Below are 14,448 nucleotides of genomic sequence, written 5' to 3'. Positions count from 1 at the left end.
AGGCTCGAAAGGTCATTAACGGTCTCGAAACTTTTCCTAAAAGAGCTGGTCTCGAAAGATAGACCCATTCTGTTAAAACATGAAATTTCAACAGTTCTACAAACATCGAAATTGGGGGTAACTGTAGGGCATGCATCAGCCCATTAAATATTCAACAGTCTTCAAGTCCAATCTGAGAAAGCCCAAGACCTGGACCCAAGACTTATGAATCCGAGACCTATGTGCCCGAGACTTATGAATCCGAGACTTTCTCAGCTGAGACCATAAAGTCCGAGACTGACTCAGGACATACGGGTCTCGGCAAAGGGAACAACTCAGATATCCTGGAAGATGCTGCTGTTAACAGATAAAGATTTTATCTATTCAAAAGATACCACATCCATTTACAATCCAAATCTTCTACATATCAATGAAGATACGCCACTTGACACCTGAGATCACAAAGGCGACCGAGTCCCACTCGGACTCACTAACTTAGCACGGCCTAAAAGCTACAAAGCTGATCCCCTGATTTCAGGCCACTAAAATCACGAAACAGCTAACAAACATGATCCATCATTCAAATGTTTGTTCAGATAATATCAAGTGATAATATTCCTGAATGTGTGGAAAATCAAATTCTCTCCCTGCCTATAAATACAAGTTATGTTATCAAAGCAAAGGTAATCACAACTCTCGCTATCTGAGCTCTGTAGTTGTTGCTAATATCCTTTCTCTTTCCCATTCTGACTTAGGCATCAGAGTGTTCCCGCCGGCTCACCCCCGGTCACTTCGATCCTTCTTTTTTCTTTATTGTATAGTCAAATAGTTCGTGCGTTGGTCAACTCAAGCTCGGCAGGCGTGCCACGTCATTGTTTGGAAAACTGTGTATCAACACCCACCATGTCAGGGCTTTGCCCCACTTGTACTTGAAATCAAATATCTTTGTTGCATGGAAACGAAAAGACAACAATTCAACCACTCAAACTCATTTGAACATCCAAACGGACCAAACACCTCATTAACTTCGAAGGAAGATATTTTCCTCCTTTCACTGATTTTGGATAAGATAGTGATCATACATACAACATGCACAAGTTGGTCTCCTTGACTTCAATAGAATACAACATCAAACTGAATACACGAAAATGGCAGTCCCTTTACACACCAAGTCTCAGCCATAGCAACCATGGATTATCCATGGACAGCTTCATGACATTAATTTCATCTAATTACCCATCTCTCTGTCTCTCTCTTCCTTAGTCCAAACCATGGCTTTGCTCTCTGTTTGGTAGCTGAGAAAGTCCTTTATGTGGCCCTAGGAATCCTACAGGATAAAACATTTATTTGACACATGCTGAAAGTTGAAGGTAAATGATGAAACTTAAAGCATAAGAAAGAGATTAAGGTCAGCAAGTGTGATAAAAAGCCAACGTTCCTGTCTTCCTAATTAAACTTTTCTGTATTCCATACACATCAAACATTTCTTTCTGTATAATATATCAATAGACACTTCCTAAAAAGCAATTAAACAGGAAAAACAAAATGTAGAAGATAGAGAGTATATATATGCTTGCTACTACTTGGGTTTGACTTTTGCCGAAATTGTGTATCCGCCACTGTAATCAAACACATCGCTGCCACTGACATCCTTTCTTGGCGAAGAGTCATTGTAAGGATGCTTAAAAGCAGCCTTTGAAGCTCCAAAGTCTGTGGCAGATGTTGATGCAGAAGTAGTAGAGTTTGTAGCCAAGCTGTCATTCTGTAAGATAGTCTCAATGGCCTTTACCACTTCACTCATTGTAGGACGATCTGCAGCTGTATCTTCAAGGCATTGCATGGCCAGCTCCAAGAACCTTCCAAACCCTATAAGATTAGGTGTGTTTCTAATGGATGAATCCATCATGTCCTTCAAGCCGTAGTGTTCTTCATCGTTCTTATCCATCGCCATTCGCACCTCCTTGACGATGTACTTTCCCTTCTCAATCGGTTGCTTTGCCGTTACCAGTTCAAGCATAACCACTCCAAAACTATACACATCACTCTTCTCAGTTAATTGTTGAGTCAGGTAGTATTCTGGATCCAGGTAACCCTGCAAGCACAAGCCAGTTTGCAAATGAAATTCAATAGAGATTCCTGTTAATGGAGAATCTACTTTGAATTTAAATAAAAGCATGCATGAAAATGAAAAATGAAAAATGAAGCTATTGTTAATATGTGTTGGATTTGGGTCGACAAGGCTACATGGCCCACAAAACACACCTATGAAGGCCCAAAACTGGTTAGTAAGTAAAAAGCAGCTTCAAAGGCCCGGTTCCACTATACCATGAGCAACAGGGGATCTGCTCTGATAGTAATGAAGTGCACACCAAGCCAAGTAACCATATTCAAACCCATTATGCAAAATACAATCCTAAATAAGGGATGTAGGGTGCTTAAGCCTAAACCATCGTGGAGGAAAATCCCACGACCAGGCTCGAACATGGCATGGAAGCAGTCATACTCATAATACTATAAATGATAAGCTCCAACAAAGTAAGACAGACTTTTGGCCCTAAGCTCAACACTCAGACTTAAGTGCATTTATATTTCTTTTTAAACACCATACTGACTTATGCATCAAGACTATCCCCACTGGCACCAACCGGCAGGCTCTCATGCTTACATTCTCTCTTTTTACAAATGTAAATTAATCGAGCATCTGGCACTAGGAAACTGTTCTAACAATATGAAAATTAATCTTTGCTTGAATAGCTAGATTAATTTTGTTTGTCTCCCCTACATTTTTTAAATGCAGGAAGACAAGGTAACTGCTCACTGAAACATATCAGATTGAAGAACTGTATAAAGCAAGAGATTCGGTGGTATTACTTACCAATGTGCCTTTAACTTGAGTGGAAACATAACCTTTGAAAGTGTCCGATACCAGTTTAGACAACCCAAAATCTGAAACTTTTGCTGTTAAATTTTCATCCAATAGAATATTGGTGGACTTAACATCTCTGTGGATTGTGGGAGGATTAGCAAGCTCATGTAGGTAAGCTAGTCCTCTAGCTGAGCCAAGTGCAACGCGGAGTCTTCTCTTCCAATCAAGATGAATGTTAGATCTCCCTACAACTCATATTTATGCAAATAGTTTCCTATTAGACTTTGAAAAGAAGTATTTGACTGTTACCAAAGAACTAAGTTCTCATAGATTGTGGATATACAGTGTAGATTATTCAAATAACCTTTTGGTTGATTGAAATAAAGTGAATTGTACCTGCCAAGCTATTCCTAAGCGTCCCATTAGGCATATATTCATAGACTAGCATCTGCTCTCCTTGTTCAAAACAAAAACCCACAAGGGCAACAAGATTCTTGTGATGAACTCGCGAAAGCAACTCAATTTCAGTCTTGAACTCGAGTCCACCCTGCATTGATCCTTGCTGAGCTCTTTTGATTGCCAAAACTTGTCCATCAGAGAGTATCCCTCTATAAACCTAGGGAGAACCATAAAAACATCAGCAAGCAGTGACTGGTGTTGATTAAATAATAGGATGGTCAGAAAAAATAGAAAAGAACAGATTAAATACTGGGAAATTTACCTTGCCATACCCTCCATGGCCTATCTCATTACTGTCAGAGAAATTGTTGGAGCACTTTTTGAGTTCATCATAAGAGAACCATCGTGCTCCCTGTAATTGTGGTGCACCGCCACTGTCTTTGCCACTTGGTGCCCAGGAAGCTGGAAGAGAGTGAAGATTAGCCACACAAGCAAACAATTTGTCTGATGTTTAATCTTCCCTACAACATATAGATGCCTGAATCTTGGACTACACAATAACAAATATTTTATGGAGTAATTACCGAATGGTCTACTCATTCCAATGGCTTTTTCTGCACGTTTCTTTTGCCGAACAGCGTATGTCCCTACCCCCAGTAGGACCAGAACCAAAATGGCACTGCCAACTGCTATTCCAACAATCAAACCAGTGCTAATAATGGTAGTTCCTCTGTCTGAGTCTGAAGAAAAATATAACTTTGTCAGAGAAGAAAAGAGAGAGAGAGAGAGAGAGAGAGATGAGAGATGAGAGTATAAGGAGATGTGATTTGAACAACCTTGAAAAACATAAGGAGATGCTTGAAAATAGTAGGGTCCGAACTCCTTAGGCAGTCTGAAAGTTTCCTTACTCAGATCAAACCCAATTCTCTGAATCTCCGATCTATTAAAATATTTTCCTTCTGCTGGAAAGAGAGCCAGCTGCACTTGAAGATAGTCTTCACCATTGAAGGAGAGGTTTTGAATAGAAACAGAACCGGAAGTGAGGCCCAGTTTAATCGATATGTTCCTTTCAAGTGACTGAAACAAAGCTACATTGGACAATTCCCTGATAATGGGTCTGATGTATAATGTTCCTTCATATGGATAAGCACATTCACAACTCTGAGGGCTGAGCTTCTGATCAAGTGGGCATAATTTGCTCCCACAATTAGCAAGGCTGGTAGAATAGGGCATTGTAGTTTGTTCCTGAAGATGGCAGTATTTGGTATTCGAGAGATTAGGGGAACACGCTGGATTTCCAATCAATCTGAAGTATGTAAAATTTACAAATAAGGTTGATGACTAGGAGAAAATACAAATATCATTCAAGCTGAAGATTAAAGGCCATAAGCTCTCTTACATTAATATCTTTGTGTAACCAGCGCCAAGCGTTACTGCAGCTATTTGGTTGTTTTGCAAATCAACAAGCTGCAATTGTGGGCTGATGTCTTTATCCATGTTCAATGTGTCATTAAATTCATTGTTCCTCAATTTCCTGAGAATGTAAAGGAATTGAATTGTCAAACTTACAGTTTCTCTTTATTGTCAAATTCTAATGCTCCCTCCTGTACAAATCAGAACTTACACTTGCTGTATATGTGGAAAGCTGAATAGTTTTTGCGGGACAGGCCCTTGAAGTTTTCCATATTCCATAACCCTGTGCCACAAATCACACATTAGCATATGCTATAAGTCAAGAAAGTTATTGGATCTTTTATTTGCATGTTCTTTTTGGGAGATGCAGGGAGAGTTTCAGGGCTCGTTCGCTAATGCTTTTTAGAATGTCTTTTTAGCTTTTTCATTGTGTGACATAAATATAAAAGTAGTTTTTAGTATTTTGTGTGTTGAATTGTTTGTTATGCTTTTGCTTTTTTCCTAAAAAGCAAAAAGCAATCTTAAAAAGCATTAGCAAACGAGCTCGGATCTTCGACCTACTAAAGACTTACAGAGTGGTAAGTGATTGTAAGGTTGAGAACCAAGCTGGAGCTTCGGATGGGTCAAAGGAGTTGTTACTAAGGTCCCTGTAAAAATAAGCCATCGAGTAAGGTTCTTCAGTTCATGAAAAGAACAAGTTAGAGAAATGGAAAACCACAAATGGCAACCCCATGTCATCCACTTACACATAATTGAGGGCGGCCATTTTACTCAAGTCTGGAATAGGGCCAGTCAGATTATTTTGGGCTAAATTCCTAAGGAAGACACAACAGCATGAACAAGAAAGCTAAGTAACCTCCAATATGATTATGCTAAAACAGCATCACTACATACTGCTAAGAAGTAAATACCCACAATTCATTGATGTTTGTAAGGTTGTTCAGATTTGATGGGACATCTCCTGTCAAAGCATTTCTGTCGAGCCGACTGTTGCAATTTGGAACAGTTTAACTCCAATGAATGTGAGGGAATTAGGACATTTAGTGAAGAAAAGTTGTAGCTGAAAAAGGTTGAATTAAGGTGGGTTTTACTCACAGAACCTCAAGAGTCTGTACAAGTCCCAATGTTGATGGGATACTTCCAAAAAGTTGGTTACTATCAAATAATCTGCCATTCAACCACAAACATTTAGAAGGAGAAAGACATAAAAACATTGAATATAAACAGATGGGTGGTATCAGCAGCTTACACGTGTATCAGTACCATCTTAGAGCTGAAAAGTTTGGCCGGAATGGGACCTGAAAGCTGGTTCTTGTTGAAATGGCTGCAAGTTTGTAGGAATCAAACTATTGTTTGTGCCAAAATCAATGTTCTAAATATATTAAAAAAAAAAAAAAAAAAACTCACAAGTGTTTAATCTTCAGAAGGAGGTCCAAGCCTGGGGTAGTGGGGGTTGATATTGGGAGGTGTCCTGTCAACTGATTATCTGCCAGGTCTAGCCAGTAGAGTTTGGAGAGATTCCCCAAAGATGGAGGTATGTTTCCAGTGAAGTTGTTTGAATTGAGAGCCCTGGGAGGGAGTGTAGTGCTGAATAAAGCAGACAAGGCACCAAAAAAAAATGCACTGCCATATTCATTCATGAAGTACTATGAGATAACTTTGGCAGATCTTACAGGTAGGACAGCTCTGCAAGCTTCCCCAACTCATGTGGAATATCACCACTGAAGCCACAGCCAGCTAGGATTCTGAAAGATGAAAAACAAAAAAGTACATGCTTGTCTCAGTGTATTGAAATATATAAATTACTTAAAAGAGTTGGATGGAGGGGTGATAGGAAAATTAGCTTGCTTATTATTGGATCTTACAAGATGCTCAAATTTTGTAGATCTCCCAACTGTGCAGACAGGGAACCTGTGAGGTCTCGGTTATATGACAGGTCCCTGGAAATTGAATAATATCACCACTTCAATGAACAGAGCAGAACAGACATGCTAATTAAGAATGAGACATGTCCAAAAAAAACAGAGCAGAAGAATCTGTTTTGTTGTACAACTTGTTATCTGTTGGAAACTTGATGCAGGTATTTGCAATGGTTCAAAGAAGAAGAAGAATGCTCACAAGGATCTCAGTTCAGAGAGCCCTCCAATGTCACCACTGAGTTGCCCTTTGAGGCCCATGGTTGATAATCCCCTGAGAATAATTGAAAACAAAAAAATCGACAATGGCCCAAAAAAAAAAAAGAGGACAATGAAGATTAATTGTTCAAGAAAAACTAAGAAATGGAGGCAGTAAGTAATAGAAAGATATTTACAATGCAGTCACCCGAGAATTGCTGCAATTAACTCCTTCCCAGGGTGTTCCACAAGGATCATGTGAATTTCGCCAGCTTGGTGGTGTGTGCTCCCACGACTCCTTCAGGGATTGGAGTGGAGAGGCTGCACCAATATAAATTTAATCATATGCTTGATACAAGGAAACTATATGTAGGATAAATTTGACAGTAGAAAGTATAGATGGGAGTTAGCAGTCCTAGCTATAGATAATACAAAATAAACACTACCGTCACCATTGCCTTACGTTACAATCTTAATTATCTCAAATGGTTTAAGTACAATTTTAATCATATGCATATAAAGTTTTGGACATCCACTTGTTATAAATCGGTTTTCAAGGGTGATGAGTTCTATACAACGTTTATATCATATGGCATTAGAGTCAACCATCACGTCAAGTATGGAATCAGACGCAGTTCGTCAAGTATGAAATTGAATAACTTTTACACAAAATTTGTATCACATTACTCTCACTACTCTCTTACACTACTACCAGGTAGCTACCCCCATATGAAAATATCATCACCATGTAAATTTGTCATATAAGATCGTGAATTTTGACATGTGCAAAGTTCTTCCATTTTAGCATATTCCCATTTTTCGTCAAAAAAAAAGAAAAAAAAAAGGAAAAAAAATCAATTTCAAAATGTATTTTATTCGATTTTTCTTTTTAAATTTTTTTTATGACAATGAATCCTTCAAGGTAGGGTCACTTCATGTACCCACTTATATCGGGCAAACCTCATACCTGTGCAAAGCACTCTTTTCATACGGATCAACTAAGACTCTAACTTCTCAAACGGCCATGGCCCTAAAGAATGGTTTGCACCTAAAAGAATTCAAACCTTAAACCTAATATACTTGAGCCAACCCCTTGAGGTTTATAGTTCATCATGTATTTTCTTAACTCATTACCATTTTGTCAAATTACTAGTTATCCCAAAAACATAAATAGATAGGAATAGGTAAATTTAGTTACTTAATCATTACTTTTTAACACTTTTTACAATTCTAGCTATGAGATTGTGTCACATGCATGAAGTTGGTGGAGCTGAGTTGGCAGGTGTTGGTGACGCATGAAGATAATCCCACGTGTTGGCAGGTGTTGGTGATGCATGAAGATAATCCCACGTGCTGATTAGTTAATTCAGTTAGGTGGTTAGCATGAAGTTGTAATTCAGTTAGGTGGTTAGTTTACAAGAGCACTATAAATAGTTCTCTCTTCAATTGTAAGGGTAGCTTGGTTGTTTGTACGTAGTTCTTAATGAACATGGAGATTGGCACTCTCGAATGTGCTTAGGAGGTTGTAACCCTCGAAGTTACTGATTGCTCAATAAAAGTTCTCTTCTTCTTCTCAATTTCCATTCTTTTCTCTTTCATCTTTTATTCTTTTCTTGCTTACTCTCCATTACAGTATTGAATCCATATCAGTACTGTAACAAGTGGTATCAAAGCCCTTGATCCATTTGGGATATTTTGGCTTCTTTTTTTTTTTTTTTTTCTTTGGGTTGTATGAAAACAAGGTTAGCAATGGCAGAAGAAGTAGTACAGTGGGAACAAGGCCTGCAGTCCAAACTGAGTGTGTGGTGTTGCAGTCAGCCATGAAGAGTCTTCAGGACTCTAATGTTAAATTAAATCAACTATAAATCAGTTGATTTTGGAGGCAGCAATGAAGGCCATGATGGGAATGATGACCAAGTAGAAACATCCTATGCAGCAGAGTGTGGACAAAGTTGAGCAAGTTCAAGGTCATGTTGCTGCAAGTAAGTGGGAAAGGCAGTTTGCAGAGGAGTCAACAACCAATGATGGGATTTTTACAAAGGCTTTTAGGCTGGAGCTTCCTACTTTTAATGGTGAGGATCCAGATTCTTGGTGTTATAGGGCAGAGCAGTTCTTTGATTTCTATCGTGTTCAGGAAGGGCATAAATTGAGAATTACTTCATTCCATATGGAAGGTAAAGCTTTATCTTGGTTTCAAGCTTTGCGTAATACTCATAATCTGCCTAGTTGGAATGCTTTTTTTGTGGCTATTCAAGTTAGATTCAGTAAGGGTGCATATGATGACCCTATGGAGACCCTATCTAAACTTAAACAAGTTGGTTCTTTAGATGAATATAAAACTTAGTTTGAAGTGTTAGCTAATAGAGTCTTATTGTTGATTGATTCTCATAAATTGAGCATGTTTTTGGGGGGTTTGAGGGATGACATTAGACTTCCTGTGAGGATGTTTAATACCAAGACCTTGAATGATGCTTATGCTTTAGCAAAACTTCAAAAGGAGTGTCTGGTAACTAACAGTAGGTCAGGGAAATATTTTTGGAAGAATCAAGGAGGGGGGAATGATGGCAATACTGGTTTTTCTAAAGGGAGTAATTTGTATGGAAATAGAATACAGTTTTCCAATTCTCCTAGACAGATTCAAGGGGGGTGTTGGAGGAATTAATCAAGCTAGAGGAATTGTTAATGATGTTCCTAAAGCACTGGTTCCAGTACAGAAAATATCTCTTGCTCAGATGGATGAGAGGAGAAAAAAGGGTTTATGTTACTCTTGTGATGCCAAATGGGGTAGAGGGCATGTGTGTGCTGTACCTAAGTTGTTTCTGATTGAAGAGGTTATAGAACAAAAAGTAGTTGCTGGATGTGGGTGACAAAGAGGAGGAGGATCCAAGACAATTTTTTTTAGATGAAGAGCCAGAAATTTCTCTGAATGCCATTACAGGTACCCCTAATCCAAAAACTATGAGGGTTATTGGAGTTTTAAGAATTCAGCAAGTAGTCATTCTTATAGATTCTGGTAGTACTCATAATTTTGTTGATGCTCAACTAGCTAATATGTTGGGATTGTAAGTGCTAGTGATGATTCTATTAAGGTGAGGATTGCAAATGGCCAGGTGATTAGCAGCCCAGGAAGGAGTCCAGACCTTAAACTTATGGTGCAAGGGAATTTTTTTCAAATGAACTTGTACATTTTGCCTTTAGCTGGTTGTGACATTGTGTTGGGGATACAATGGTTGAGGTTGTTAGGTCCCATCTTGTGGGATTTTGGTCAGCTAACCATGGAGTTTCAATTTGGTAATAAGAAGTGTGTGTTACATGGGTTGCAGCAGGGTCCTCAATTGAGTTTGGAGGATGGGAAGTCATTGCAAGGGCTTCAGAAGGGAAGCAAAGGTGTCATGTTACAGCTTATTAATAATGCAGTGCAGACAGAACAAGAAGATCATGAAGGGAGGAAGGTTGAAGTGGGAAAAAAAGGATTGTTTGATGATATACTTGAGCAATTTGAAGATGTATTCCAAGAACCTACTGGTTTACCTCCCAGCAGGGCTCATGAGCATGCCATTCCTTTACAGCAAGGAGTTCAGCTAGTGTTAGTAAGACCCTACAAGTATCCTTTTTATCAAAAAGAAGAGATCGAGAAGATAGTCAGGCAGTTGCTGAAATCTGGAGTTATCAGAAGCAGCACCAGTCCCTTTTCATCTCCAGTGTTGCTTGTTAGGAAGGCCGATGGAACTTGGAGAATGTGTATGGATTATAGATCCCTCAACAAAGTGACAATTAAGGATAGGTTTCCTATTCCTGTGGTAGATGAACTCTTGGATGAACTTTGGGGTTCTACAAAATTTTCTAAGCTGGACTTGATATCTAGTTATCACCAGATTCGGGTAGTGGAAGAAGATATACCCAAAACAGCTTTTAGAACACATGAAGGGCATTATGAGTTCTTGGTTATGCCTTTTGGTTTAACAAATGCTCCTTCAACTTTCCAGAGTTTGATGAACCATATGTTTAAACCTCATTTAAGGAAATTTATTTTGGTGTTCTTTGATGATATTTTGGTGTTTAGTAAAGATGTGGAGACACATAGAATTCATCTACAGCAAACCTTGGATATTCTGAGGCAGAATAAGTTGTTTGCTAAGAGATCTAAATGAAGATTTGGGTGTGATGAGGTGGATTATTTGGGGCACATTGTTTCTCAACAGGGTGTAAAAGCTGATCCAGGTAAGATTTAGGCCATGGTGGACTGGATATTACAGGAAATTCATTAAAGGGTATGGTTCAATTGCTACCCCATTGACATCTATGTTGAAAAAGAATGCATTTTCTTGGGATGAAGCTGCAAAGGGTGCTTTTCTGGATCTCAAAACTGCTGTGACTCATTCTCTTGTTTTAGCATTGCCAAACTTTGCTCAACCTTTTGTCATTGAATGTGATGCAAGTGGGGTAGGAATAGGTGCAGTTTTGATGCAAAGCAGTAGGCCTATTGCGTATTTGAGTAAAGCTTTGACGGGAAGGGCTCTTCTCATGTCCACTTATGAAAAGGAATTATTGGCTTTGGTAACTCCTATTCAGAAGTGGAGACCCTATTTGTTGGGGCAGAATTTTGTTGTTAAAACTGACCAATAAAGCATGAAGTTTCTGTTGGAGCAATAGGTTGGTACTCCCTTCCAACAAAAATGGATTTCCAAGCTGTTAGGGTATGATTTCACAGTGGAATTTAAGAGAAGGGTGGAAAATAAGGTGGCAGATGCCTTGTCTAGGAGGGATGGTTGGGCAGAAGAGATCTCACTTGCTCTTTTGTCAATCCCTACCTCGGATTGGGTGAATAGGTTGAAAAGGCATTATAAGGAGGATCTACTTATGCAGGGATTGATTACTAAGTGGTTAACTAATCAGTTGAATACCACTAAGTATGCTTACAGGGAGGGGTTGCTGTTTTACAAAAACAGATTGTGCTTAGGTAATGATCCAACCATTAAGGCTCAAGTTCTGTCCTTTGTTCATGGTGATCCTATTGCAGGCCATTCTGGTTATGAGAAAACAATGCAGAGGGCTAAAAGAGATTTTTTTTTGGAAGGGCATGAAGAAGGATCTTAAGCAGTTTATTAAGGAGTGTGAAGTTTGTCAGAAAATGAAATATGAGAACACTTCTCCTGCTGGGTTGCTGCAACCACTTCCCATTCCACTTCAGATTTGGTCTGATATCACCATGGATTTTGTAGAAGGATTGCCTCTTTCCAATGGACATTCTGTGGTTTTGGTAGTAGTGGATCGATTGTCCAAGTATGCTCATTTCACTTCCTTGGCTCATCCATATACTGCTTCAAAGATTGCTCAACTCTTTGTAAGCAATATAATCAGACTTCATGGTATGCCTACATCTATTGTCTCTGATCGTGATCCTACCTTCACTAGTGCATTTTGGAAGGAATTGTTTAGAATGCAGGGGACTATACTCAAGATGAGTACCAGCTATCATCCACAAACTGATGGACAAATCGAGATAGTAAACAAAAGCTTGGAGAACTATTTAAGGTGTTTTGCTGATGATAGTCCATGGCAATGGTTATCTTGGCTACCTTGGGCAGAGTGCTGGTATAGCACCAGTTGGCAAGAGTCCATCAAGATGACACCTTTTCAAGTGGTCTATGGCAAGCTCTCTCCTAGGCTGTTAACCTATGTGCCAGGCACAACTCAGGTGGCAGCTGTAGATGAGGTTCTGAAGTCTAGAGAGGAAATTCTAGGGCTTCTACAGCATAACCTTCAGCATGCTCAGCAGAAAATGAAGAGGTATGCTGACTTGAGAAGGTCAGAGAGGACTTTAGAAGTTGGTCAGCAGGTGTATCTCAGATTGCAACCTTACAGACAAGGTTCTCTAGTTACTAGGAGGGCCTTGAAATTGTCTCCTAGGTTTTATGGTCCCTTTACAGTGATTAGAAAGGTGGGGGAGGTAGCTTATGAATTAAATTTACCTCAGAATGCTCGGATTCACCCTGTGTTTCATGTGTCCCAGCCAAAGCCTAAGGTAGGTAGCAGCAATATTGTAGTCCCTACTCTGCCCCCAGTAAATGCTAATGGTATCATTCAGCCTAAACTAGTGAAGGTGCTAGCTCACAGGTCTAGACCTCAAGATAATAGGGCAATCACTGAAGTTTTGGTTAGATGGGCAGGTCAATCTCAAGAGGATGCAACTTGGGAAGAGTTCTATGCTTTGAAAAGGGCCTATCCACACCTTGTGGGCAAGGTGTTCTGAAACGGGGGAGTATTGCCACATGCATGAAGTTGGTGGAGCTGAGTTGGCAGGTGTTGGTGATGCATGAAGATAATCCCACGTGCTGATTTGTTAATTCAGTTAGGTGGTTAGTTTACAAGAGCACTATAAATAGTTCTCTCTTCATTTGTAAAGGTAGCTTGGTTGTTTGTAGTTCTTAATGAACATGGAGATTGGCACTCTAGAATGTGTTTAGGAGGTTGTAACTCTCGAAGTTACTTATTGCTCAATAAAAGTTTTCTTCTTCCCAATTTCCATTCTTTTCTCTTTCATCTTTTATTCTTTTCTTGCTTACTCTCCATTACAGTATTGAATCCATATCAGTACTGTAACAGATTGTTTGTCAATAAACTCGTTAAAAATGTTGTACACAGTAGAGCTATAGCAGATCATGCAATTTCTAGTAACCTTCAGCCTCTAATCGAAGAGTACCTCAACAACAACGACATAATATATTTTTTACCATACAGACAACATCGTGCTGGTAAGACAATTCTACAGAGAAAGAAAGGCAAACATTTTACAAATCAGGGCGACAGATCAAAATGAAAGAACATATATATATATATATATAGAGAGAGAGAGAGAGAGAGAGAAGCCACATATAAATGGTGTGCACAAAGAATACAAAAACAACAACAAACATGGTGTGCACTTACCATCACGAGGATCTGTAAGCGAGTTAATAAGGTGCATTCCAGCAGAAAAGAAAGCAAGAAAGAGCAGCAACTGGGTGCCTCCCATGGCGGCTTCTGCAAACTAATATCTCCAGGGATTACAACAAGAAGAAACAACTACAGAAGACAATTCTTCCTCGTAAAAAATGGCATGGCTAGCATGTGCTTGACCAGCTACCTTAGGAATGCGTGATTAGCGGATGAGGCTGAGGACGCTGACACTTGCTATAAGAAAACGAAAAAAGAAAATATCTCATGGGCAGAAAGGAGAATACGTGTCCTTTTCTGCATTTTTTTTCTTCTTCTTTTTCTTTTTGGAAGCAATTGATTTCCCTCTTTGAAGCCAATCTAGCTATTAATTCCTTCCCACTAGTCCACTGCCCATGGAAGCATGCCATTATATAGAATTCCTCTCTCTCTCTCTCATAATGAAGAAGGATTTGGACGTTTTGCTGAGGCAGCACTCCGCCCGCCTCTGTTGGCAACTTGGCATGCCGGCCGCCTAACCACGACCACAAACATCACCATCATTAATTGCTTAGTTTAGTAACGTATAGTCTGGGCAGTTGGGTGTTGGGTGATAAGGGTCCCATTTCCACATTATAGTTAAGATATGATAGTTTGCACTCACCTGGAGACCGATTTGATTTGTACGACATTTTTGTGCTTTTTTTTTTTTTTTTTTTAATAAAAAATTGTTTGTTATCTTAAATTATTATAATATTGGAC

General features: G+C 39.2%; 1 protein-coding gene across 1 annotated transcript; it reads right to left on the bottom strand.

The window, feature by feature from the left end:
• Positions 1 to 1,343: 1,343 nt before the first annotated feature.
• Positions 1,344 to 13,880, bottom strand: LOC132184722 (leucine-rich repeat receptor protein kinase HPCA1-like). Its single transcript, XM_059598455.1, has 19 exons — positions 13,702 to 13,880; positions 6,969 to 7,092; positions 6,776 to 6,847; positions 6,523 to 6,597; positions 6,331 to 6,402; positions 6,065 to 6,226; positions 5,907 to 5,981; positions 5,753 to 5,824; positions 5,573 to 5,644; positions 5,404 to 5,472; positions 5,230 to 5,304; positions 4,869 to 4,940; positions 4,644 to 4,778; positions 4,081 to 4,550; positions 3,829 to 3,984; positions 3,567 to 3,706; positions 3,242 to 3,461; positions 2,855 to 3,090; positions 1,344 to 2,071 (listed from the first exon to the last, which is right to left on the bottom strand). The coding sequence occupies exons 1-19, from the start codon at positions 13,784 to 13,786 to the stop codon at positions 1,559 to 1,561; spliced, it is 2,895 nt and encodes a 964-aa protein (XP_059454438.1). The 5' UTR covers positions 13,787 to 13,880; the 3' UTR covers positions 1,344 to 1,558.
• Between the last annotated feature and the right edge of the window lie 568 nt (positions 13,881 to 14,448).

The sequence above is a fragment of the Corylus avellana genome, chromosome ca6 (genome assembly GCF_901000735.1).
Source record: "Corylus avellana chromosome ca6, CavTom2PMs-1.0".
NCBI lineage: Eukaryota > Viridiplantae > Streptophyta > Magnoliopsida > Fagales > Betulaceae > Corylus > Corylus avellana.
Note: the sequence above shows the minus strand (reverse complement) of the source record. Positions and strands in the feature narration are given on the sequence as shown.